At 42.0% G+C, this 26,389-nt stretch overlaps 1 protein-coding gene across 13 annotated transcripts in view; it reads right to left on the bottom strand.

The window, feature by feature from the left end:
• Window positions 1-16,018, bottom strand: part of LOC103695944 (putative serine/threonine-protein kinase SIS8) — a 109,697-nt gene extending 93,679 nt beyond the window's left edge. For 4 of the 13 annotated variants that reach the window (XR_015987011.2, XR_015987012.2, XR_015987013.2 and 1 more), the window contains exon 1: window positions 15,033-16,018. Coding sequence is in view for 7 of the 13 variants with exons in the window: in XM_039116087.3 (XP_038972015.3) it covers window positions 15,033-15,548 (516 nt within the window). In the remaining 6 variants the exon portion in view is untranslated. The remainder of the gene's footprint in view (window positions 1-15,032) is intronic. The other 9 variants (XR_015987014.2, XM_039116087.3, XR_015987015.2 and 6 more) reach the window with 7 other exon arrangements.
• Between the last annotated feature and the right edge of the window lie 10,371 nt (window positions 16,019-26,389).

Genomic DNA, 26,389 nt, shown 5'->3' with positions numbered 1-26,389 from the left:
GGAAATGGAATGAAACTTAGTCCACTTGTCTCCCAATCTGTCCTTGTTAGCCTGCCTACAGAGCCATGCACATAACCCACTTGAATTGGCACCATCCCACTTAAATGACCTAAGGCAACCAACCTACTTGGGAACCAACCTGGTGAGCCCCGATAGATGAACTGCCCATCCTTCCCTATAAATAGGGCAAAGGAGATCAACTTAAAGAGGGAAGAAAGAAGTGTGGGGACTGTGTGGACCTTTAGAGAGAGGAGAATCAGAAGAAGGGTTTCATTAACATCAAATTGTAAGTAATTATGTCAATGCTATTTTGAATTTAGGTTTCATTTAAATAGTGTTTTGAAACTCGTGATCAGTTTGTGTTCATCAAGGGTTTCGATTTCTAAACTGCATTGTCCTTTCCTATTTATATGTTTTTTCCTTGTAAGTAACTTCTCCATACATCCTGACTTATTAAGTACTATTTATTTAAATTTTGAAATCAATCTCAAGATTTCATATTTTGATACTCCAAGTTGCATAGTCTTTTTCAAAAACTTTTGAATTTCTCTGCAAATAACTCTTCCATGACTTTAGAAATTAAGGTTTTAAGATTTGTTTTCGGATTTTGAATCTCTTAACTCACATCCATGTTTACATGTCTTTAGAAATTTAGAATCCTTGCATCTTTTCAAAAATCAGTGGACTACAAGTAATTCTTTCATGTGATTTGGAGCCAAATTCTATTTGTTTCTTTGAAGCTTGCAGTCAATATCAAGATTCTGCCATTTTGAAGTTCTAAACAATGATATTGTTTCTCAAGTTATGATCTTTGGAATTTCAAACTATTTAATTGACTTCAATTTTAAAGTTGTATAGAAATTAATATATTCTTATTTGTAAATCTGAATTTCAGTAATAAATTTATTTTCAGTCTTTTTTTTAACTTGGAAACTTCAGAATTATGTGATGTCAACCCTAAAGGATGAATTTTGATGATTACAAAACACTTGAGATAATGTTGTGTACTAATTATATTGGCTTAATTGTGAAGTTTTATAAGTCAAGAAAAATCAGAAGAAATGAAGCATTGCAAAATCATTAGTTCTTCATAAACACTTTATTAGATATGTTCTAAAAGGAAAATGATCTTAATCTAATCCATGGAGATCAAAAATGAAATCTAAAGTTTTCTGTTTGAAAAACTTGAGTCGACCCCTAAGCAAAAAGAACAAGTTTGAGTTGACTCTCGCATGTTTTCTTCAAGTGGCACAGTCAATGAGTCGACCCTTGTATAGTTCAAATTAAATAGAGAGCTTTTACCACCTGAGACAAAGTTTAAAGAGTCGATCCTTGTTCCAAATGAGTCGACCCCCGAAATTGAAGAGTCGACCCTTGCATTCGAAGAGTCGACCCCAGTTCAGTCTCAGCGTCAGACAGAAAAATTATTGGATGAGTCGACCCTTGTGTTTAAAGAGGCGACTCCTGAATAATATGAGTCGACCCTTAAGGTTAAAGAGTCGACCTTTTGAAGTTATCACAGCAAGAGCCGTCTTAATATCTTGAAGTGCCGACCCAGGATAAACATGAGTCGACCCCTAAGTTACATGAGTCGACCCCTGTACTGCTAGGACCACAACGAGAAGCTTGCAACAACAACTTTTGTCTTCTTCTGTAACAGAAAAGATTCCCATCAGAACGGAAAGAAAGTAATTCAAATCCCTCTGAAGAACTCGTCTATAAATTCAAGGAAACCTTAGAAGGGAAACAACAAAGGAAAAGAGAGAAATATTCAGTCAAAGAAAGAAAAGTTTCCACAAAAGAAAGAAGAAAAAGCTAAACAATTCATCATCCTCACCGACATTCATCTGAAACTTGCTCCTGTAAGAAAATCAGTCGAAGCTTCTCATCACATCAAGAAGAGTTGGTGTTCGAGCATTGGGACACTCCTCCACAGCCAACCTCTTCATCAGCTTCAACTTTCATTTTTATTGATTCATTCTATATACTCTGAAGCTTTAAGTTTTCTAGTTACAGCATTCATTTATTTGGATTATTTGTTGCTGTAACAGTTTCAATTGTCTGAAACTTATAAAGGCTCTTCCAAGCCTTGATTGGAAGTTGCTGAATCGGAAGTATTCAGCAAGGAAAAAAGTTTTTGGTTGGTTTGTCTGAAAACCAACTGGATTATTTGTGAGCCCGGAAAAACAAACGGTGTAAAATTTTTGGTTGGTTTGTCTGAAAACCAATTGGGTTGTTTGTGAGCCCGGAAAACAAACGGTGATAAATTTTCGGTTGGTTGCCTGGAAAAACCAACTGGATTTTTGATTATGAGCCCGAAAAACAATCAGGCTGTAATCTGCTGGGTTATAGTGAAATCTCAAGCTAGGCTTGAGGAGTGGATGTAGGTGCTGGGAGTGCACCGAACCACTATAAATTCTGATGTTTGTGTGTGGTTTATCTCTCTTCTTCCACTGCATATTTCTAACTGCTTTCCTCATCTTATTCACTGCTTTATTTGTGCAACTTTAATTCCGCTGCTAAGTCTACAAGTTACTAGAAGATAACTGTAACTCAGTCACTTCACGCTATTAATTTTAAAAGACCCAATTCACCCCCCTCTTGGGCTGCACCTCTGGGCAACAAGTGGTATCAGAGCCTGGTACTCATAGTAACTTTTTGATCTAACAATCAAGAGTTAAAGATCATGGCAGCCATCATGGGATCCTCTATTGCCGAAGGGCAATCTACCAACAGACCACCTCTTTTCAGTAGCACAAACTTTACTTATTGGAAAGCTCGTATGCGTATTTTTATTCAAGCACTTGACTATGATTTATGGACTGTTATTGTCAATGGACCTCACACACCAACTAAGATTATAGATGGCATCACCTTATTCAAACCTGAAATTGAATGGGATGACCATGATAAAAGAATGTCTCAGCTGAATGCAAAAGCCATGAATGTTCTTTACTGTTCTTTAGATGCAAATGAGTTTAATCGCATATCTATTTGCATGACTGCTAAAGAAATCTGGGATAGGCTGGAAGTTACACATGAAGGCACTAACCAGGTCAAAGAATCTAAAATCAGTATGCTAGTACATATATATAAATTATTTAAAATGGAAAACAGTGAGTCTATAACTGAATTATTTACTAGATTTACTGATATTATAAACGGCTTGAAAAGCCTTGATAGATCTTACTCTAACAGTGATCTTGTTCGAAAAATTCTTAGGTCTCTTCCTAGAGCATGGAAAGCAAAGGTCACTGTCATCTAAGAAGCTAAAGATTTCAACTCTCTCCCACTGGAAGAACTGCTGGGTTCCTTAATGACTCATGAGCTTTCAATGAAACAAAACCTTGAGGAGGACGAACCCAAGAAGCGCAAAACCATTGCTCTTAAGTCCACTCTACATGAAGATGAGAGCGAAGATTCTGAATCTGATAACAGTGAGGAAATGGCCCTGATTACAAGAAGGTTCAGAAAATTTTTCAGAAGAAATAGAGAAAACTTCAAGAAAAGGCCTGTAATCAAGGAGGAGCAAAGCAAAGAAAATAATCATAAGAAGCAATATGTTTGCTGTGAGTGCAAAAAGCCAGGACACTTCAAAACTGACTGTCCTTTATTAAAAAAGGCTCCGAAAAGGTTAAGGAAGAAAGCTATGCTAGCTACTTGGAGTGACAGTGATGACTCCAGCTCTGGAGAATAAGAACAGCAACAAGAAGCTGCAAATTTGTGTATAATGGCACACGAAAATGAGGTATATTTGAATACTAAATATGATTTCACTTTTGATGAACTTCAGGATGCTTTTAATGAGCTTATGATTGAATATAAAAAGCTTAGTTTAAAGAATAAGGAGCTGAAGATTAAGAACCAATCATTGGAATAAGAAAATGCTCTGCTTCTGAATAATGAAAAGGAACTGCATGAAGAAAATCTGAAGTTAGCTAAAGAAGTTGGAAAACTGAAACCTATAGTAGACAAATTCACCCTAAGTTCTGAAAAATTAAATCTAATTCTTGAAAATCAGAAAGTTGTCTATGATAAAGCTGGTTTAGGATATAATCCTCGGAGAAAACAGAAATCATTGAAAAACATATTTGTAAAGGCAACTTATGTTCAACCGAAATCTGCACTAGTTAAGTTAGACAAACTGAAACAGAAATACAATGCATGCAATCCTAAAAGCCAGAATCTTGTAAGTAATGTTTCATTAAAAAAGATATGGATTTCAAAAGGAAGTATTATTGCTAACCTGCAAGGACCCAAGAGAGCTTGGGTACCTAAAATGAAAGCCTAAATTCTGTTTTGCAGGAGTGTCTAGCATCCCATGAATCAAACAGAAGATGGTATTTGGACAGTGGGTGCTCTAGACACATGACAGGGGATGAATCCCAATTCATGTCCCTCAAAAAGAAAGATGGAGGAATGGTTACCTTTCGTGATAATGGAAAAGGCAAAATCATTGGTATTGGTAACATTCGGATCACTCCAACAACTTTTATTGAAAATGTTTTATTGGTAGATGGATTAAAATATAATTTACTAAACATTAGTCAATTCTGTGATAAAGGATATGTTGTGACTTTTGAATCATTTATGTGCTTAGTTTCTAGTACTAATGACAGTGGTATAATATTTACTGGACATATACATGAAAATGTGTATTTGGTTGATTTAGATCAAATACTCATGAAAAACGTGGATTGTTTGGTAGCTATGAAAACCAAAAATAGTGAGGCTAGCTGGTTATGGCATCGAAAATTAGCTCATGCAAGCATGGATTTAATTTCAAAACTCATCCGAAAAGAACTTGTTTTCGGCTTGCCTAAATTATCATTTGAAAAAGATAAAATTTGCTCTGCATGTCAATTAGGAAAACAGACCAGAGCTTCTTTCAAATCTAAAAATGTTGTCTCCACAACTAGACTTTTAGAGCTTCTGTACATAGATTTATTTGGACCAACTAGGACTGCAAGCCTAGGTGGAAAACTGTATGGCTTTGTTATTGTGGATGATTTTTCTAAATATACATGGATTTTATTTTTGGCGCACAAAAATGAAACATTTTCAGCTTTCACTAAACTGTATAAAAAGATTTCAAATGAACATGGACTGCAAACCATCAAAATTAGAAGTGATCATGGAACTGAATTTGAAATCATGACTTTGAAAATTTCTGCACTAAAAATGGTATTGATCATAACTTTTCTACACCAAGAACACCCCAACAAAATGGAATTGTAGAGAAAAAAAATAGAACTCTTACTGAAATGGCTATGACAATGTTATGTGAAAGTAACTTACCTAAGTATTTTTGGGCTGAATCTATAAATACAGCTTGTCATGTTCTTAATAAAGTTACTATTAGATCTATTCTAAAAAAAACCCCTTATCAGCTTATGAAAAATAAGAAACCAAATCTTTCATATTTTTATGTTTTTGGTTGCAATTGTTTTGTTCTAAATAATGGTAAAGACAACTTGGGAAAGTTTGATTCTAAATCAGATGAAGCTATTTTTCTTGGATATTCTTCATCAAACAAAACATATAGAATATTCAACAAGAGAACTCTAGTCGTAGAAGCATCAATACATGTTATTTTTGATGAATCTAATGACCTTTCTTCAAGAAAGAATGTAAATCTCGATGATGATGCAGGAGAACTTAACAAGCAAATCAAAAAGTTAACCCTAAAGGATATTTCTGCATCTGAAAATTCAGAACATGATGAAAATCAAAAGAAGAAGATCAAATGCTTAAAGGTAAAACTAGTCTACAAAAAGAATGAAGGTATGCACATAGTCATCCTAGAGACTTAATAATTGGTGATCCTTCATATGGCATTAGGACTAGATCTTCTATTAGAAATGTTTGTAATCACCTTGCATTTGTTTCTCAAATAGAACCAAAATCTTTTGAAGAAGCTGAAAAAGATAACAATTGATTAATGGCTATGCAAGAAGAACTAAATCAATTTGAAAGAAACAATGTTTGGAATTTGGTTAGAATGCCTGAAAATATTTCTGGAATTAGGACAAAATGGGTTTTCAGAAATAAATTAAATGAAGATGGAATTAGAAATAGGCTAGATTAGTAGCTAAAGGATATAATCAAGAAGAAGGAATTGATTTTGATGAAACATTTGCACCTGTAGCTAGACTTGAAGCTATTAGGCTATTACTTGCATTTGCATGCTTTATGAATTTTAAATTATTTCAGATGGATGTCAAAAGTGCATTTCTAAATGGTTTCATAACTGAAGAAGTTTATGTAGAACAGCCATCCGAATTTGAAAATCATAAACTTCCGGATCATGTTTTTAGATTGAACAAAGCACTTTATGGCTTGAAGCAAGCTTCTAGAGCTTGGTATGATAGATTAAATAACTTTTTAATAAAGAGTAATTTTTCAAGAGGAAATGTTGATAAAACTCTATTTATTAAACAGAAAAATGCTGATATTCTGATTGTTCAAATATATATTGATGATATTATATTTGGTGCTACTAATGAAAGTTTATGCGAAGAATTTGCTAAGCTCATGCAAAGTAAGTTTGAGATGAGTTTGATGGGTGAACTCAACTTCTTCCTTGGACTCCAAATCAAGCAAACAAGAGATGCAATCTTCATCTGCCAAAGCAAATACACAAAGAAAATCTTAAAGAAGTTTGGTAGGAAGATTCAAAACCATTAGGTACTCCTATGAGCCTCTTTTGTAAATTAGAAAAAGATGAGCATAGTAAATCTTTTGATTCAAAGCTCTATAGAGGAGTAATTGGTTCTCTACTCTATCTTACAGCAAGTAGACCTGATATAATGCATAGTGTTTGCATGTGTGCAAGATATCAAGTAAATTCTAAAGAATCACACTTAATTACTGTTAAAAGGATATTAAGATACTTAAAAGGAACTCAACATTTAGGTTTATGGTATTCTAAGACATCTACAATTGACTTAATTGGATATTCAGATGCTTATTTTGCTGGTGTAGATTAGACAGAAAAAGTACAAGTGGAACTTGTCAATTTCTTGGAACAAACTTAATCTATTGGTTTAGCAAGAAGCAAAATTCCGTAGCACTATTTACAGCTGAGGCTGAATATATTGCTGTAGGAAGTTGCTGTGCCCAAATCCTATGGATTAAGCAACAACTCGAGGACTATGGCATAAAACAAAATAAAATTCCTATAAGGTATGACAACGCTAGTGCCATAAATCTGACTAAAAATCCCATACAACACTCAAGATCTAAACATATAGAAATCAGATATCATTTCATAAGAGATCATGCTCAAAATGGGAATATAAAAATGGAATTTATAAATACTGATAAACAAATTGCAGATATTTTCACTAAACCTCTTAATGAAGAAGTCTTTTATAAATTTAGAGGTAAATTATGCATTTGTGATCCATTTTGATGACTGATTATGAATGTTAAATTGCATATTTTGATTGACTATTATTGGTTGAATTTTAGTTGATTTGATATGTGGTTTGCAATCAATTTTTAAATCTTATTTAAAAACATTTTGTCTCTTGAACTGTTTGGGGAGACGACTTATGTGAATGAGGAGTCGACTCATGTAGTAAGGGACGACTCTTAAGTTAAAAGAGTCGACCCCTAACCTACAGGAGACGACTCTTAAATTAAAAGAGTCGACCCCTAATCTACAGGGAACGACTCATAAGATGAATGAGTCAAGTAAAGTGAAACTATTTTAAACGGATTCTAAGAACGCTCTCTCTGAAACATTGAACCTGAAACGTTTCATTCCTCTTAGAACGTTTTCAGTCTTCAAACACTCTTTCAAACAAAAAATCTCCAAAAATCCTAGAAAATCTTTTCGAGATCCCGATTGATCTTCCAATGGTGAGAAGAAAGCAACTCACATCCGGACCAAAGAGGAAAATACCACTCCGCAAACTAAGAGGAGAACGAAGGCTAGGGCAGAGAAAGCCGTGAATCCACAAAGACAAGAAACGCCGCCACCTCAGCCCGATTCGTCCCTTCTGTCACCTCCGTCTTCCGTTTCAAAGCAAGGTCCCCTCTCCATAAGAAATGTCTCCACCGGAAGAAGAGTGGATTTCGAGTTTTTGGAGAAGGAGAACTTCCCATTAGGTCAAAATCTAAAGATGGGTTGGGAATATCTGTGTTCACTAAATGTGCCAACCTATCCAGACTTGGTACGAGAGTTCTACAACAATGCCAGATTTGGACAAGGTTGATCTCGTCCAAGGTTAAAGATATTCCTATATTGATTACAGAAGAGATTCTCAGAGATGCTCTTCGGATTCCAAATGATGGAGAGAATGGAGATCATTTAGAAAATAGAAATGAAGGGATAAGCACCATTCTGAATAGAGAAGTCACAGAAGATTGGACTGAAGTCAGTGCCAATCAACTGAATGCAGAGATGCGTCTGTTGCATCACATGATTAACAAGATGTTATTCCCAAAGACAGAAAAATTTGAACATATCTCAGAAAGAGACATACTAGTAAGGCATCATGTTATTCAAGGACTACCACTGAACCTACCCTGCTTGATGATTAGATACATGGAAGCTCAAGGACAGAGAAAAGGAGCTTCACTTTCCTATGGTATGGTTCTGACATTAGTCTTCACTTACTTCAATTTGAACTTAGAAGGGGAGACCAAGAAGGAATTACTGTACTCAGATGTCTACAATGACAAATCACTAAAGAGAATGGGATTTGTCAAAACAAAAAAAAAATGGATTCATAAAGAAAAAGAAATTCAAGATGAAAGTGGTCAAGACACTCCAACACCACTTAAAGGTAAAAAAATCCCTACTCAAGCACCTCCAAAAGAGCCTCCAGTCAGTCAACCTCCACCAATACAAAGACCATCAGATCCTCTATTATGACTTGAGAAGTGGCAGTTAAAAGCTATTAGTGACAACATCATTACAGCACCGATTAATTCTGGAGTCTGTTTTAGTAAAGTCCATGATCTCACTAACTTGACCCAAGAAGTAAAAGCTGAACTGCAAGGATTAAGGCAACTGGTAGCTAATCAGCAAAGAAGAATTGCTGCAATTGAAGAGCAACTGAGGACTCAGAGAAATTTTGTTCAAGGCTCTATACAAAAACTGAAAGAAGAACACACTCAGCTTACTGGCTCTATCTCTGCACTGAATAACAAAATGGATAAGCTGATGGAAGAACAAAAGGAAGATCAGTCTGGACCTTCATCTTCAAAATCTTAAACCTAGACTGAACCTAGATTGAACTTAGATTGAACCCCATGTTTTCAAAACATAACTTTGTATTGAGCTTTGTTTCATATCTTTTTGACACACTTGTATGCTGACTGATACCAATTGATATCAATTGTATCTTTTTAATTTATCAAGTGTACTTCATTTATCAATTACAATGAATACTTACCTTTCTTGAAATATATGTTTTCTTAAATTATATGTTGCTCTGATACATTAAAAATATATTGAGTCTGATACCCTCTCTCCTTAACACAACTGTTAATTAATCCTTGATGTTTAAGCTCAAAGAAGAGAAAAATTGAAATTATCTTTCTTTTTCTTCCTTTTATTGATGACAAAAAGGGGGAGAAATGAGAAATGAATTCCAATCTCTCCACTAATGGTAATATATAGGGGGAGATTTAAATGCTAATATATATATATGGAATGGTAATGGTACTGCACTACCAAGAAAAATCTTAAGAAAAGAAGAAGAAAAAGAACTCTGCATAATTTAAATGTATGTAACTGATAGGGGGAGATTTTCTTCTCAACTTGTTGAAATTATGCATATATCTCTGAATGTCATATTTGCTCCGAACTTCAATACAAAATTCTTATAATTGCTCTAAAATTTATTGCAAAATTCTTTTAGACTCAATGGTTTTGTCATCATCAAAAAGGAAGAGATTGTCAACCCTAAAGGATGAATTTTGATAATTACAAAACACTTGAGATAATGTTGTGTACTAATGATGTTGGCTTAATTGTAAAGTTTTATAAGTCAAGAAAAATCAGAAGAAATGAAGCACTGCAAAATCATTAGTTCTTCACAAACACTTTATTGGATATGTTTTAAAAGGAAAATGATCTTAATCTAATCCATGGAGATCAAAGATGAAATCTAAAGTTTTCTGTTTGAAAAACTTGAGTCGACCCCTAAGCAAAAAGGACAAGTTTAAGTTGACTCTGGCATGTTTTCTTCAAGTGGCACAGTCAATGAGTCGACCCTCGCAAAACATGAGTCGACCCTTGTGTAGTTCAAATTAAATAGAGAGCTTTTACCGTCTGAGGCAAAGTTTAAAGAGTCGACTCTTGTTCCAAATGAGTCGACACCTGAAATTGAAGAGTCGACCCTTGCGTTTGAAGAGTCGACCCAAGTTCAGTCTCAGCGTCAAAAAGAAAAATTATTGGATGAGTCGACCCTTGTATTTAAAGAGGCGACTCCTAAAGAATATGAGTTGACCCCCTTAAGGTTAAAGAGTCGACCCTTTGAAGTTATCACAGCAAGAGCCGTCTCAATATCTTGAAGTGTCGATCCAGGATAAACATGAGTCGACCCCTGTACTGCTGGGACCACAACGGAAAGCTTGCAACAACTTTTGTCTTCTTCTGTAACAAAAAAGATTTCCATCAGAACGGAAAGAAAGTAATACAAATCCCTCTGAAGAACTCGTCTATAAATTCAAGAAAATCTTAGAAGGAAAATAACAAAGAAAAAGAGAGAAATATTCTGTCAAAGAAAGAAAAGTTTCCACAAAAGAAAGGAGAAGAAAAGCTAAACAGTTCATCATCCTCACCAGCATTCATCTGAAACTTGCTCCTGTGAGAAAATCAGTCGAAGCTTCTCATCACATCAAGAAGAGCTGGAGTTCGAGCATTGGGACACTCTTCCACAGCCAACCTCTTCATCAGTTTCAGCTTTCATTTTTATTGATTCATTCTATATACTCTGAAGCTTTAAGTTTTCTAGTTACAGCATTCATTTATTTGGATTATTTGTTGCTGTAACAGTTTCAATTGTCTGAAACTTGTAAAGGCTCTTCCAAGCCTTGATTGGAAGTTGTTGAATCGAAAGTATTCAGCAAAGAAAAAAAAATTTGGTTGGTTTGTCTAAAAACCAACTGGGTTGTTTGTGAGCCCGAAAAAAGAAACGGTGTAAAGTTTATGGTTGGTTTGTCTGAAAACCAACTAGGTTGTTTGTGAGCCCAAAAAACAAACGGTGATAGATTTTCGGTTGGTTGCTTGGGAAAACCAACTGAATTTTTGATTGAGAGCCCGAAAAACAATCAGGCTATAATCTGCTAGGTTATAGTGAAATCTCAAGCTAGGCTTGAGGAGTGGATGTAGGTGCTGGGAGTGCACCGAACCACTATAAATTCTGGTGTTTGTGTGTGGTTTATCTCTCTTCTTCCACTGCATATTTCTATCTGCTTTCCTCATCTTATTCACTGCTTTATTTGTGCAACTCTAATTCCGCTGCTAAGTCTACAAGTTACTAGAAAATAACTATAACTCAATTACTTCACGCTATTAATTTTAAAAGACCCAATTCACCCCCCCCCTCTTGGGCTGCACCTCTGGGCAACATGTGATTTGTTGAACTGCTATTTTGCACTGATCATGCCTTCTGGCTTAAAAATCATGTCTTCATTAGAATCTTCTAAGCATCCCATCTTCTATCTCATTGGAGCTTTTAGTGACCATCCGATTAGGAAATAATGGATTTCTATATATCTGAAAAAAATTAAATAATTCTAAATCACAACTAGACACTTAGCAAATGGTATATAAGTGGCTCCGCTTGAATATCTATGAGGAACCTTTACTTGGATCAAGATTCGCCATCTCGGTACCAGACCTCGTACCGATACCATCCTATTACAATGTTGATACGCAAGTCAACATGGTACGAGACAACTTACGGTTCGGTACTGATACAGTACGATACGGTACGATAAATCTTGATCTGGATAGTATTTGTGGTCTCATCTGGATTACCAATGAGGATCTAAGTGGAACCCACAAGATGGTTTATAAGGAGGGCTTCAAACGATCCAAACTGTTCCTCAGTAGCTTGGACTCATCTCAGTTCAAGCTCAGCTTAACTAGAAAATGAGTAGAGCTCAAATAGTTTTTGGTGTTCATCTTTATAGTTGTTGGAGCTCGGCTCATAAATGAGACATGCTTGAACATGAGCCAATTGCCAAAAACAATAGTGAAGCTTGGCTCGATAAACACACAAATCAAAGATTATATGCACTAAGCTTAAACAGTTGAAGTCAAGTTGTTTAAGTTCCGGACATATAAGCTCTAATTCAAGTGGAGCAAAGTTCAAGCAACCTACTACTTGGCTCGGCTGGTTTGCAACCCTATACATGAGCAGGCTCAGTCCAAATATCAATGGGAACCTCTACCTAGGTGGTATGTGTGAATCCTTGGCCAAGTGGTAAGAGTGGACCTCGACGATACTTAGTGGCCTCATTTGCATTTATCAATGAGGATAATAAATGGTCTTTTTCAAATTATCAATGAGGATATGAGTGGCCTCGCTTATATTTGAAATGAGGATATGAGTGGCCTCGAGTGAATAACTAAATCTTATAAGAATATGTGAAAATTCAGAGCTTAATGAAAGGGTGTTTTGATCATGATCATTTTCTTCCTTATAAGAGGGATTTAATTTCCAGAATTTTCTTCACTAAGATCTTCCATTGAACCTTTGCTTTAACTTTTGGACAACTTTTCAATATATGGTTTTACATGACTTATTGAGTCCTTTCCCGAACACGTGTTATGAACTTCTAATAGTATCTTATTCCCCCTCAAATACTTTGACCTATCAGTTTGATTCTGAAATGATTTTAGTAAATTTATATTTGAGTTCTTTAGTCATGTTCTTCCTGTGTGTTTCAACTAAAAAGTCATTTGTTTTCAGTGGATACTTACATTTGGACCACAGTCAAGTTGCTTACTAAGCTATGTAGCTCATGTAGCTCACTGCATTTATTACATAATCTTTTCAGTGTGATTAATGAGGAAGAGGGTCTTTTCATCAAAGAGAACTTGATAAGTGGAAGTTGCCTTTCTAGTGTCAGTGAAACAAAACTGGAAATATAGTATTTTATGCTTAGTTAAATTGCCAAGGGAATGTCCAAACTTGCAAGTGGACTTTCTGTAAGAGATGGATGATAATGCAAATGTTATTATAATTTGACCAATATAAGTTATTTTTGAGGAGGATTAAATTTTGATGCTAGTTTGATAGATAATGGTGGTCACATCTAGGAATTTGATCAAGTTTTTCAAGGTGTGACAATGAAACCCTTACAACTTGATCGGTAATATACCTCAACCATAAAGCTAACCCCATTCAGTGACAAAAGGGGCAAAGGTTTTTTGTTGGGGGTAATTTGATCACTTCTCCAATATAAATATTCAAATGGTTGATAAATCACTTACTATGTAACCTTGTTCTTCTATAGCTTTGTTCAAGATGCTAAAACTTATCCAATGTACACTATACGATACTGAGCTAGATGGTACGGAGTGTACCATCATACCGATTTGGTACCAGTATACAGTATGAGAGACATATCGATACTTGGTACATCGAACCGGCCCCGTATTGGGCGTACTGACATAGTAACAAGGTAGCACCGGTACAGGGCCCGATACCGAGATGGCGTACCTTGCTTCAATCAATTTCTAATATAGATAAATTGAAATAAACACGTTATATATTTCATCTGCGTCAAGAGAAAAATTTTTTGAGCACCGATTTTGGGTAGTTGCAATCCTTCTTAACTATAAAGCCATCGCTTCAGGCTCAGCATTCTTTTCTTGCTCTGGTATAGGAAATAAATTGTATAACAAGATAATTGCTATTAGAAAAGATGATGTTTAAGGAGGTGTTATAGGTGGCTGTGGTGGATAGGTTTGTAGAGGATGTTGTCAGCAAGGAGCGCAGAAGCATAAAAAAGTTCGCTTGTTACATGCTCTCTAAGTAACTAATTTATATCGTGGAGACCAGAGAAGAGACAAGATCTTTAGAGTAAACATCGAACGACAAAGCAACCTATGGTTGGACAGGAAACTGGGACAGTTTGCCTTGGCCGCCTAGGTACAGCTCTTTCTCCCTCCCTCTCCTTCTCCCTCTCCCCCCTCTCCCTGTCCCTCTTTCTCCCTCTCTTCTTTTCTTTGACCCTATATTTCATAGGATTAGGGTTAGGGTTAAGGTTCTCTCCCCCTCCCTCCCTCCCTCTCCCTCTACTTCTCCCTCCCCCCTCCCTCTTCCTGTTCTGGTACGCCCCAACATGGTACGGTATAGAGTATAGACCTATATTGCACCGAACCGATTGCCGGTCAGTACAAGCCTCGATACCGATCTGGCAAACCTTGGTGAGACCCTTACGCACAGGACCATCTTTTTTATAGCGAAGTTTTTCATGCTACATATGATTAGATAGCAATACACCTCTCCATATTTGGGGTTAAGGTCTTGATTTGTGGTTCTCCCCTGTTCTCCCTTCTTTAAGTCTTTAGAAACAATCAAAGAAGCATAGACTTTTCAAATTTCAACATGATACCAACCTATCTAAACATAAGGGTTTCGGTACTGGCAAATTTAGATGCTACAAGTATAGTGATCATTTTGGTTTAGTTGTTGGACCATTGAGGGCCAAAAAAAAGATACCAAATCAATGGATCTTATCTACAGAAAAGATCAGTTAGCATTAACTAAGTATTTTTTATGAAATAAAGAAAAAAAGATACAAAAGGCAGGAGGCTTGCTTTAAACTTTTAAAGCACAGGAGAGCAGCCATCAATGATTCAAGGAGGAACCTTTCTAATATAAACTTCATGACAGCATTAACATCACAGAGGAAAAGGAAAACAAAGTAGCAAACACCATGGTAATAATAATAGAGTTTCAGCATAAGATATCAATTCAACCATGCACTCTAGTAGAAGAAAGCAAAAGCAGAAGCATCTGAACAGGAGTTGGGAAGAAAGAAAGAGGATGGCTAACCCAGTATCTGTAAGCCATGACTTCAGCTGGGGTATTCTCAGGAGCGCATGAGCCAAGACTAATCTGCTTCACAGCCTCAATCTGGACCGCCTCCGGATCCTCCCTTGCGCTCATCTCAAGAGCGAGCTGTATCTGATACTCCTCTTCCGCGTCCGGCTCCTCCAGCCTGCTCGACTCCGAGGCCCTCCTCACCCTGTCAAGCAAGACTTCCGAGGCAGCAGACGAGAAGTCGCCCGAGCCATCCTTCTGCTCTCTTATCTCTCCCCTAGCAATCAACGAGGCGGTGGATGATGACGAGGACGAAGAAGGAGGGCTTGGCCCGGCACTGGCATGCCTGCTGGTAACAGAATTCAACCAACTGGAGAGACCAGACAAGTGCTTCTGCTCAGGGTTCAATGGGTGATGAGAAGGAGACCTGCTGATGCTGCTGCCTCTAGTCGGCAATGACGATGCTGACGCCTCAGCATCTTCTGGCTGGCTTGGCACGATGTGAAGCTTCTTGAGAATGTTTCTCATGCTGCTTCCACTTCAATCTCTACTTTAAAATTCTCAATTATTACGACTTTACAACCTCTCATCACCAAACATAAGATCCCAGCAGCCCCTGCTTTACGAATCTTGTCGCTGACCTAAGATCCCACGACTGAATACTAAAAAGAGAAAAAGTGAGACGAGATAGGTGAGTGTTTGGGGGTTTTGCTTTACCTCTGCAGGAGGACAAAGAGGAGAAGTTCTGGAGATGGGGCGGCGCAGGAAGGGCAGGCGATCGTATGCCGGGGAGCAGAGAAATCAGCTATCCAACCATAGGCGATCGTCTACTACGACTCGGTATGCATGTTGACTGGTTCGTGTAGGACGTATTCAAGATGAATCGAATTCCCCTCCTTCCTTCGAAGCGGGGAGAACTCTGCAAAGGAAGAGAGGAGAGAGAGAATTGGGAAGAAGAGGGTCGAGAATACGGACTGGAGAGAGCAGCCGCGGACGACGGTAATGCAGCTGCAGGTAGCATAAAGAAGGCAGGCAAGTTGCGGGAGTGGGTCCCAGCAGACACCGCTCGAGCCAACTAGCCATGGGCTATGTTTGCGCCAGTTGAATTTTGTGTTAACCTTTTGACTTTATTCTAATCTGTCTGATCGGTCTTGTGATCGGTGAAGTACGTTTGTCCGCCGTAAGTTAGAAATTTCAGTGTGAAGTTCACGGAGCGTAAAAATCCGGAAACCGGATCGTATTGTCCAAAACTTCAAAAGTATGTCCGGAATTGAATCAAGGCTCGTTTGGTTCATGAAAATCATTTTTCCTCCTACAAATATGGTTTCTATAAAAAAAAATTCTAAAAAGAGAATACCTGGTATTGGAGAAAAAATGGAACACTCGGGGCACATGGTCAAATCACCGAAGCCTGGTAACGAACGTGACGACAGCACGCATGCTCTCAGAGCTCCCGACCTCAGAGCGCCCGACCCCTAAGCGCTCGATCTCGGCACTGACGACCCCAGAGCTCACGACCTTAATCTCGGCACGACCTTGGCAGGCATGGTCTCGGCTGAGTTAAGTCCAATCGACCTCAAGGCCAAGAAAGATCTAGTTAAAGGAAGAAACCGACCCCCACTTCACTGAAAATCAAGTCCTCCATATCCGGGATCAAATCCCGCGATCTCCGCTTCAACAACTGTCAACATTTGAATTCACATGATCTCAACGGATCGCCAGCTAGTCCGAAATCTCGGATCGTTTACGGTAATTCATTGATTCGCACAATCACGTCCGATCATAGATAACCGCTACATCCCCTCCTATAAAAAGGGGGAGAGCTCTAGGCACGGAGACTCTCTCCTCTTCCTCGGCCCGAAAAATACATTTATACATTATTTCTCTCCATAAAAAATTCCTCTCTGACTTAACCATCGGAGGGCCTACGCCGGAACCCCCGGCCATAGGCTTCTTGCAAGTCCGCTGGAGACAGTCGTCCGCCACCACATCACCAGCTAGAGCTCCTCCTCCTCGGTCCGCGGTCGCCCCCGGTTCCAATTTCCAGCAACAGTTGGCGCTAGAGGTGTTGGGAATTGTATCCTAAATATCAATCGTCAGCATGTTGATGATTAAATTTTGTAAATGAATTGATAAATTAATAAAGTGTTATTTGGCATTATTCATCATTTTATTGTACATCTTCAAATGAACTCTTATATGATGAAGTCCTTAGGACTTGTTTTATGATAAAGGAGAATTTATCTTCAAGTCCTTAAAACTGTTCGCAATCAAATGATATGCTGTTACTAGGACGACAGCATTATCGAGATTAGGTCGTTGTGTGACATATACGTTGGTTGTCCTCTTAACCAAGGAGTGTGGAGACACTGATATGTCATACAGGTGAAGTGTAGGAGTACATTTCACTGAACGTGACCAAATCCGGAACGCTCTACTGTCAAGAGATGTTCTGAGTGGATATGGGTATAAGTTTGGCCCTCTGACCTGAGACCGCAACCTGTGACTGGCAAGCAACTCACTATACTTTGGTACCGGATTACCTGAATTTCTAATTCAGTGACGGAAGGTCACTGGGTACAGTCAAGTACTTGCGTAGTCAATTATGAGTCAAGATGGAATTGACCCCTCCTGGAAACAGGAGATAATGCCTTATGTTCAATTTAGCAAAACCTTAGCCAGGGTAATCCTTGTGAGGAGTCACAGGATTTCTAAAGTTGAATCACATCATGGATGCACTTATTACAGAGTTGACAGAACTCTGAAGTCATCCTGACATTTAGGAGTCACAGAGATAAATTATACGATAACCATAGTCCAAAGGTTCTTGAATGTTGCTTTGCAATCATTCAGCCTATTCGGACGTCGGGTACCATTGCTAGATGGTCATTTCGATTAGTACAAAAAGTTGTTCTTATGCTACCGGCTTAGGTTCGAACTTATGGGGTCACACGCGTAGAAGTTTCTAGGTTGATCAAATGGCTGATTGATGATTAAGAATCATTCAGGGATAATTCGGTCAATTCGTTTGAAAAATTATCCTAAGCAAAAGTTGCATTAAAATAATTATTGAATTATTGGAGGTTTAATTAGTAATTGGATTGCAAATAAATTCAATTTGATTGAATTATTGGACTTTAATTATGCCAAATTGAATTAGATTCAATTTGGGCTAAATTAGGGTTTGACCTAATTCGATCGGATTCGATCCGAGCCGATTGGGCATAACCTAATTGATCGGACTTGACCCAATTGGATTGGAATTGACTCAAGTCAATTAAGAGTTCTTATTTGATGAGGATTAAGAGTCCAAATAATTAGAATTTATTATGGAGAAGAATTTCTAAAATTTAGGACCCTAGCTTTCTTTCTTGGAGAAGAAAGACACCTCATCCTTATCCCTAAAAGCAGTGGTGTCTATCCTCTTTATTTTTGGCCAATTTTGACGTGAGGAAAGAGAAGGCGTGGGGCTATTTTTCAAAAAAATATAGCGCCTCAAATCTTCCTAAAAAGATAGAAATCAAAACCCTAATTTGTAGGGACTGCATGACGCATCAAACAGGGTGGCGTGCAGCTGAAGCTTGGGGCGCAATAACCCCCTGATTTTTAAAGATTATTGGCACAAGATTAAAAGAGAATTTGTTCATCTCTTAGCTGCCGATTCATCAGAATTTTTTTTGAGAATTTTATCTGCCAAATTCATTGGCCAAAAGAGGTGCGAGGCGTGGGGGGTCTTTTGGCTATAAAAGGACCCCCACACCTAGGGTTTGTTGAGATGGTCTTTAGAAAGGGTTCTAAATTCTGGAAAAATTCTAAGAGCTAGCCACCTTCTCTCCTCCTTCTTCTCCTTCATCTCCATCCTTCATCCTCTCGAAGAAGAATCAAAAGTTGAGTGCTTCGAGGGAGAAAAGTTTAGCCACTGCAGCACCTGTGCACGAGCTAGCACTCCTGCAATTGTGGATCTTCCTAGAGCTTCGCGTGGACTATCTATTGAGGCCGGACACGTGTGCGGCTATACAAGATGATCAAGGCATCATCAAAATTCTCAAAGCAAAAAGGTATGAGATCTGATCTCATTAAAAATTAAAATTAGAAATCAACTAGGTTGTTGAAATTCTGCATGACTACATGTTAGACATAGAATCATGCCTACTTGTTTAGGATAAATGTTTAAAGTCCTGGATCTATTTTTGTTGTAGAGATATGATCTCTAGCATGCATAGGAATTAAATAGTTTAATTCATACTTCCGCTGTAAAATTTTTAAAAATATATGCATGCGACCACCAGGGTTTCCAACAAGAGGAAGGGCCCGAGTCGTGATCATGAGACTAAGGAGCAGAGGAGCCTCTAATGCCTCCCGGCATCATGTGCCAAGCCCTGGCCGCTCAGTCCAAAACCCACCACCAAGGCCTCCGGCAGATCAAGTTTCGCAGATCCAGCCTGAGCAATTCAACATGCTGGTGCAGCAAGTTCAGGCACTAGCAACAGTAGTCCAAGGCCTACAACGTATGGAGGCCCCTCCTATGCCGCCTCCGTGGGTTCATGTCCTCTCGGCACTCCTTCCAGACGGACCTATGTCCCAAGACTGAGATCCCCATGACTCTTCAAAGGTCAACAATGAAGAACGGCGCCGTCACCAGGGCTCTACCCGAGCATCTCCCCGGAGAGAGCCGCTAAGAAGTCGCCAGGATAAAAGGCCACAGCCTTCGGAAGTCGGATCGACCCCGGGTCAGTTAGTATGATGCGATCCGATAGAATTTGATCCGTATCCCAAGATTCTGGACTCTTCTTGATTTCTGGAAGGGTAGTTCCGACCTGATTGCAGACACGATTTCTAAAGATCCGTCCGTCAGATCAATCTCCATTTTGGATATGTTGTAGATCTCCGCGTTAGCTTTCCAACGGTAGGTCGTGGGTCTAGAGAGAACGTCGGGATCTTAAGATATCAGCCTCCGACTGATGACTGCGCAGGGAAGGACGGGCTGATAATCCAACGGGATGGAGTTGTTTGAAGAAGCTGGAAGGGATCAAGGAGGAGAGGAAGAAGAGGGAGGAGGTGGCTGGCCTCTCAGGACAGAGGTGGTGCAGCCGGATGAAGGAGGGGGCGGCGGCCTTGGACGGCGGCCTAGGGAGAGGGGGAAGGCGTCGCAAGAAGAGAAGAGAGAAGGGAAGAGAGCTAGGGCAAAAGCCTTTCAATTAATTTTTGCATACTGAAATAGGTGCTCACCACATCTATTTGTAGGTGGCTACCTGACCCCTTAACTTGACTTGATCTAATTGAATTCAAGAAACAACTAAACCCAAAGCGACTCTAATAAAGGCCAAGTCGGCTAACCCGAGCAAGGCTATGCTGAAATAAAATTAACATCAAGGACTCAAAAGCAAAAATAACCAAATGATTAAGTCCGAGGCGGTCTAGTGGATCCAACCGCATCACTCCACCACGCTTCCCTTAACCTTGTCCTCAAGGTCGGAAGTCAGGGAAACGATCAAGTATCTCAGTCTCAAACTCCCATGTGGCCTAGTCTGCTGCTCTCCCCAGCCACTCCACTAGTATCTGGGTTTCCAGTCATCCTTCTACTCGTATTCTGCGCTTCGCCAGCACTCGAACCGGCTCCACTACCTCGTCCTCTGGTGGCTCATGTATGATTGGGCCGACAGATGTCTTGGGTCCAAGCCGGGCCCTCAGAAGCGACACGTGGAATACCGGGTGAACTCTCGATGTAGTCGGCAAGTCCAAGCGATACGCCACGGGTCCAATGCGCTCCATTATCTGAAAGGGCCCATAGAAGCGATGAGAGAGCTTCTGGTTCGCCATGGGCCGCAGTGTCAACTGTCGATAAGGCTGCACCTTGACGTATACCCAGTCGCCCACCTCGTATACTGGATCTCTGTGCTTCCGATCATGCAGCTGCTTCATCCTGTTCTGCGCAGTCGTTATGTGGAACTTTAACCGCCGTAAGGTAGCATCGCGGTCTAAGAGCTCAAAATCTGCCTCTGTCCGGTCCGCATGTGACAGTGGATCATAAACTCGCAGCGTCGGTGGTACTCATCCATACACCGCCTCAAAGGGTGTCATCCCTATGGCTGAGTGGAAAGCGGTGTTGTACGAATACTCGGCCCAAGGTAAATAAGAAAGCCACTCTCGGGGCCGATCACCAATCATACAGCGCAAGTACTGCTCGATGCAGCGGTTTACTACCTCCGTCTGCCCATAAGTCCTGAAAAATCCCTCGTGTCCAGCAAAAGGAGTATCATGGAAGTGCTGGATCAATACCTGCCGCATGGCTGAATCGGTGGGCACGCGGATCAACCCATGGTCCAGAATCATCCCATCTCGGTCCTCCATCTCGGGATGACTGCTCGGGTCTGCTGCCAACTCCCTCTGGATCTGTACTAGGTCCGGATCCCGGCATGTGGCGGTCCTCAAGTCTGAAATAAAAGGAAAAACCGGCGTAGTCAAAGCCGCCAACTCGCCGGACTCGGGATGGCGCGATAGTGCATCCGCCACTCGATTTTCTGCGCCCTTTTTGTACACCATCTCATAGTCGTAGCCGAGAAGCTTCGACACCCACCTCTGCTGGGCTGGAGTATGTATGCGCTGCTCAAGAAAAAATGGAAGGCTCTGCTGATCAGTCCGAACGATGAATCGGCGGCCGATAAGGTATGGCCTCCACTTTGTGATTGCATGGATGACCGCCATCATCTCCCTCTCATATGTGGACAGCGAGCGGGTCCTAGGGGACAACGCCTTGCTCATGAAAGCAATTGGCCGTCCCTCCTGCATCAAAACAGCACCAATGCCGGCACCGGAAGCATCGCACTCGACTACAAACGGTTTGGCGAAATCGGGTAGCGCCAAAACCGGGGCCGTCGTCATGGCTTCCTTGAGCTTCTCGAACGCTTCCGTCGCTGCCTCGGTCCATCTAAACTCGCCCTTTCGCAGCAACAGGGTCAGTGGCGTGGCGATCTTTCCATATCCCTCCACAAATCGGCGATAATAACCGGTTAGGCCCAAAAATCCTCGCAGCTCCTTTTGGTTCTTGGGTAGCGGCCACTCGGTCATGCAATGTATCTTTGCTTGGTCCGGCTCCACACCTGCAGCAGAGATGACATGGCCTAGGTACTCGACCTTCGGCTCGGCCCATAGGCACTTGGATTGCTTTACCTTCAATTGATTTCTGCGCAGAATTTTCAGCACTTCCTCTAAGTGCTCTAGGTGCTCCTGCCATGAACGACTGTAAACCAGTATGTCATCGAAGAATACAAGGACATACCGTCGTAGTAATGGTCTGAATATGTCATTCATGAGCCCCTGGAACGTCGCTGGTGCATTGGTGAGGCCGAACGGCATCACCCGGAACTCATAATGGCCATCGTGTGTCCGAAACGCCGTCTTGTGCACATCTTCGGGCCTGACACGGATCTGGTGGTATCCGGCACGGAGATCAAGTTTGCTGAAGTATTCCGCACCAGCAAGCTCATCCAACAGCTCCTCGATGACTGGAATCGGATACCGGTCCTTAACGGTGATCGCGTTAAGTGCCCGGCAGTCGATGCAGAATCGCCACGTCCCGTCCTTCTTATGTACCAGCAGCACCGGCGATGAATATGAGCTTCTACTGGGCTGAATGATGCCGCTCTCCAACATCTCTCGTACCATCTTTGAGATCTCCTCCTTCTGAACGTGCGGGTAGCGGTAAGGCCTCACATTCGCCGGTTCTGCTCCCGGTACAATCTCTATGTGATGATCGTGCTCCCTCTCGGGTGGAAGACCATGAGGCTCCTCAAATAAATCTGCGAACCCCTGTAAGAGAGCAGCCAAATCAGTAGGTATACCTGCCTCCGTCGTGGTCTCCGTCGACAGAGGTAAGAGCTGCATCAAGTAGCTGTGCGCGCCGGGTCCGGGCAAGCCGACTAGGGGCTGAAGTGCAGCCCTTGGGCTAGGCCGAATGCCATCCAATCTAACTCGCCGTCCGCTCCGTCTGAAAGTCACCCACATCTCGGCGAAGTCGAATGTAACCGGGCCAAGACTCTGCAGCCACTGCGTACCAAGGACCAAATCAGCTCCTCGTAATGCCAACGGATAGAGATCGAGCTTGAATTGGCTGCCCTGGATCGTCAAAGTGATGCCTCGGCATATGCCCTCCGCCCTCAACGTGGCTCCGTCACCCAATGCCACGTCGAAGCCCAATGTCGGCTCTGCTATGAGACCGATCTGTTTGACGAGCCTCTCATCCAAAAAATTGTGGGTGCTGCCCGTATCTATGAGGATACGCACCACACGTCTTTTGATCATGCCGTCCACGCGTAGCGTTTTCGGTGTCGCCGATCCGGAGTAGGCATGCAATGAAATCTGAGGTGGCACGTCCTCTTCCTTGGCCTCTAAATCTTGGGGCTCGTCCTCAGCAACCTCATCACCATCTTCAGCCACGGCCTCGTCCTCCAATCCGTCGATCAACATCACCGCTCCGACGGGCCGCGCACACCGGTGTCCCGGTGTAAATTTCTCGTCGCAGCGAAAACATAGGCCTTTTGCTCGACGTTCCTCCACTTGTGCTGGTGTCAAGGTCCTCCCGGGTGGACGCTCAACCCTCTTGACGTCACCTGACAAGCGAAGAGGGGTCCTCGGCCCTGTGTTGGCTGCTGCAACCGTCGGCGCTCTCGGCTGGCCGATGGAGCCCCCTGCGGTTTGGCCGGCCCGGGGGTTGGTCCAGCTGCCCCGTGCCGCTGATCGAGTGGTCTTGATCTTCTCTTCCACCATTAGGGCCAAGGCAAAGGCATCCTCCAGAGATTGTGGCCGCAAAGTCCTCACCTCGGCTTGAATGTCGACACGAAGTCCTCCTTGGTATACGCTTTTCAGCGCGGAGTCGCTCCACCCCACCACTCGGTTGCTGATCCTCTCAAACTCCTCTTGAAAGGCTCTAACAGTAGTCTTTTGGGTGATCCTTGATAGCATAGACTGGAAGTCATCGTACTCGGTAGGGCCGAAATGCCGACAAATTGCTACAGAAAAATCCTCCCAACCGTTGAAAGGTCGGGCTCGGTCGGCGGTTTGAAACCATCGCAGGGCGGTCTCTTCTAGGTGAAAAGATGAGATCAATACCTTTTGGTCCTCTGCTGTGCCATGGTAGTGAAAGAACCGCTCAGCTCGATACACCCAATCGAGAGGATCGCCGTCTTTAAACTTGGGAAATTTCAGCCTAAGAGTCAGTCCGTGATTTCCTCCCTCTCGATCTCCATTACGGTCCCGATCTCGTTCATATCCTCGGCGTGGGTACTCCCCCACACGCTGGTTCCTCATCTGAAAATTTTGGATGGGATCATCCTCCATATCCGACTCGTCGTCGATGCCAATCGGGCTCATCCCCCGAGCCCTAGCGCGTGCGCCAATCGGTATGAGCTCGGGTCGAGGTCTAGGTCGATCTTCTCCTTGGTCCAGCCGCATCTCCTCTGGTGGGTTGGGAAGGAGAGGCTCACGAGGAGGGGGTCCCCTCCGTCCTGGTCGTCCACGGGTAGGGGCCGGAGATTCCACCCGGGTCTGACGCGGAGCTCCCCCCGGTGGAGTTTCTTGCCGCTGATTTAGCAATAGTTGCAACATCATCTCGATATGGCGTTGCGTGGTATCCATCTTCTCCATCAATTGTTGTTGGCTCTGCTGCATAGTTGTTTGATTCCCACGCAAGAACTCCAAGAGACGGTCGGTGGAATCAAGATCGGGTCTCAGGTCCGCCGAGGCCGCGGGTGATCGCGAGCCTTCTTGATGTGGGTCGACGCCCCTTGAAGATGCCGCTTCTTGCTGCTTCGAGGTTGTAGAGCGGGTGTTCACCATCTTCCAAGGCCAAGGATTGAACTGCTCTGATACCAAATTGATGCGATCCGATAGAATTTGATCCGTATCCCAAGATTCTTGACTCTTCTTGATTTCTGGAAGGGTAGTTCCGACCTGATTGCAGACACGATTTCTAAAGATCCGTCTGTCAGATTAATCTCAATTTTGGATATGTTGTAGATCTCCGCGTTAGCTTTCCAGCGGTAGGTCGTGGGTCTAGAGAGGATGTCGGGATCTTAAGATATCAGCCTCCGACTGATGACTGCGCAGGGAAGGACGGGCTGATAATCCAACGGGATGGAGTTGTTTGAAGAAGCTGGAAGGGATCAAGGAGGAGAGGAAGAAGAGGGAGGAGGTGGCTGGCCTCTCGGGACAGAGGTGGTGCAGCCGGATGAAGGAGGGGGCGGCGGCCTTGGACGGCGGCCTAGGGAGAGGGGGAAGGCGTCGCAAGAAGAGAAGAGAGAAGGGAAGAGAGCTAGGGCAAAAGCCTTTCAATTAATTTTTGCATACTGAAATAGGTGCTCACCACATCTATTTATAGGTGGCTACCTGACCCCTTAACTTGACTTGATCTAATTGAATTCAAGAAACAACTAAACCCAAAGCGACTCTAATAAAGGCCAAGTCGGCTAACCCGAGCAAGGCTATGCTGAAATAAAATTAACATCAAGGACTCAAAAGCAAAAATAACCAAATGATTAAGTCCGAGGCGGTCTAGTGGATCCAACCGCATCATAGTACCGAAGCAAACCACCATGGCGACTTTCCAAGGCGGAGAACTCGACAAGAAGGTTGAAGAACTCGAGCGGCGAATCGAGGTGCTTCAGGATCAAAGAATTAGGCGTGAGGGCGACCCCGACTTCACTACCAATTCACATTTCTCCCGTCTAATCGAGGACGAGCCGATCCCGCCAAGATTCAAGATGCCCCAGATAGAATCCTACAACGGGGCCACCGATCCCCTGGATCATCTAGAGAGCTACCGAGCACTTATGGCGCTGCAAGGATCCTCGAAGGCTCTGTTGTGCAAGCCTTTCCCTGCAACCCTCCGAGGAACAGCTCAACTTTAGTTCTCCGAGCTCAAGCCGAGTATCGTGCTCTCCTTCGAGCAGCTCGGCAGATAGTTTGCGGCCAATTTCGCCGCCCGCCGGCACCATCGGCGAACATTGGATTCTCTTCTCGACATCAAGCAGAAGGAAGAAGAATCCCTGAAGGAATACATCGATCGTTTCACTGCCGTAATTTGGGAGGTCCGCGAGCTCGATCAATCTATCGTCATGTCGGCATTGAAGATAGGAGCTCGCTCATAAGTTTCTCTTCTCCATTGAGAAGAATTGCCTTACCGACATCACAGAGATGCTGGCTCGAGCTCGAAAGTACGCAAAGGCTGAAGAGGCCATGGCTCTCGGTGAGACACCACCGAACGACCCACGAAGGGGTAGAAGAGGCGTCATGAAGAACGCGGTCGCCCGAGGAGCCGGTCACCTCGCCATGAGAAGAACTTGACTCGGTTGAGGAGTCCACCCCGCCCGAGA

The sequence above is a fragment of the Phoenix dactylifera genome, chromosome 5 (assembly GCF_051530095.1).
Source record: "Phoenix dactylifera cultivar Ajwa chromosome 5, Ajwa_hap1_PhDact_Kaust_v1.1, whole genome shotgun sequence".
NCBI lineage: Eukaryota > Viridiplantae > Streptophyta > Magnoliopsida > Arecales > Arecaceae > Phoenix > Phoenix dactylifera.
The sequence above is the reverse complement of the archived record's forward strand: the minus strand, read 5'-3'. Positions and strand labels throughout refer to the sequence as shown.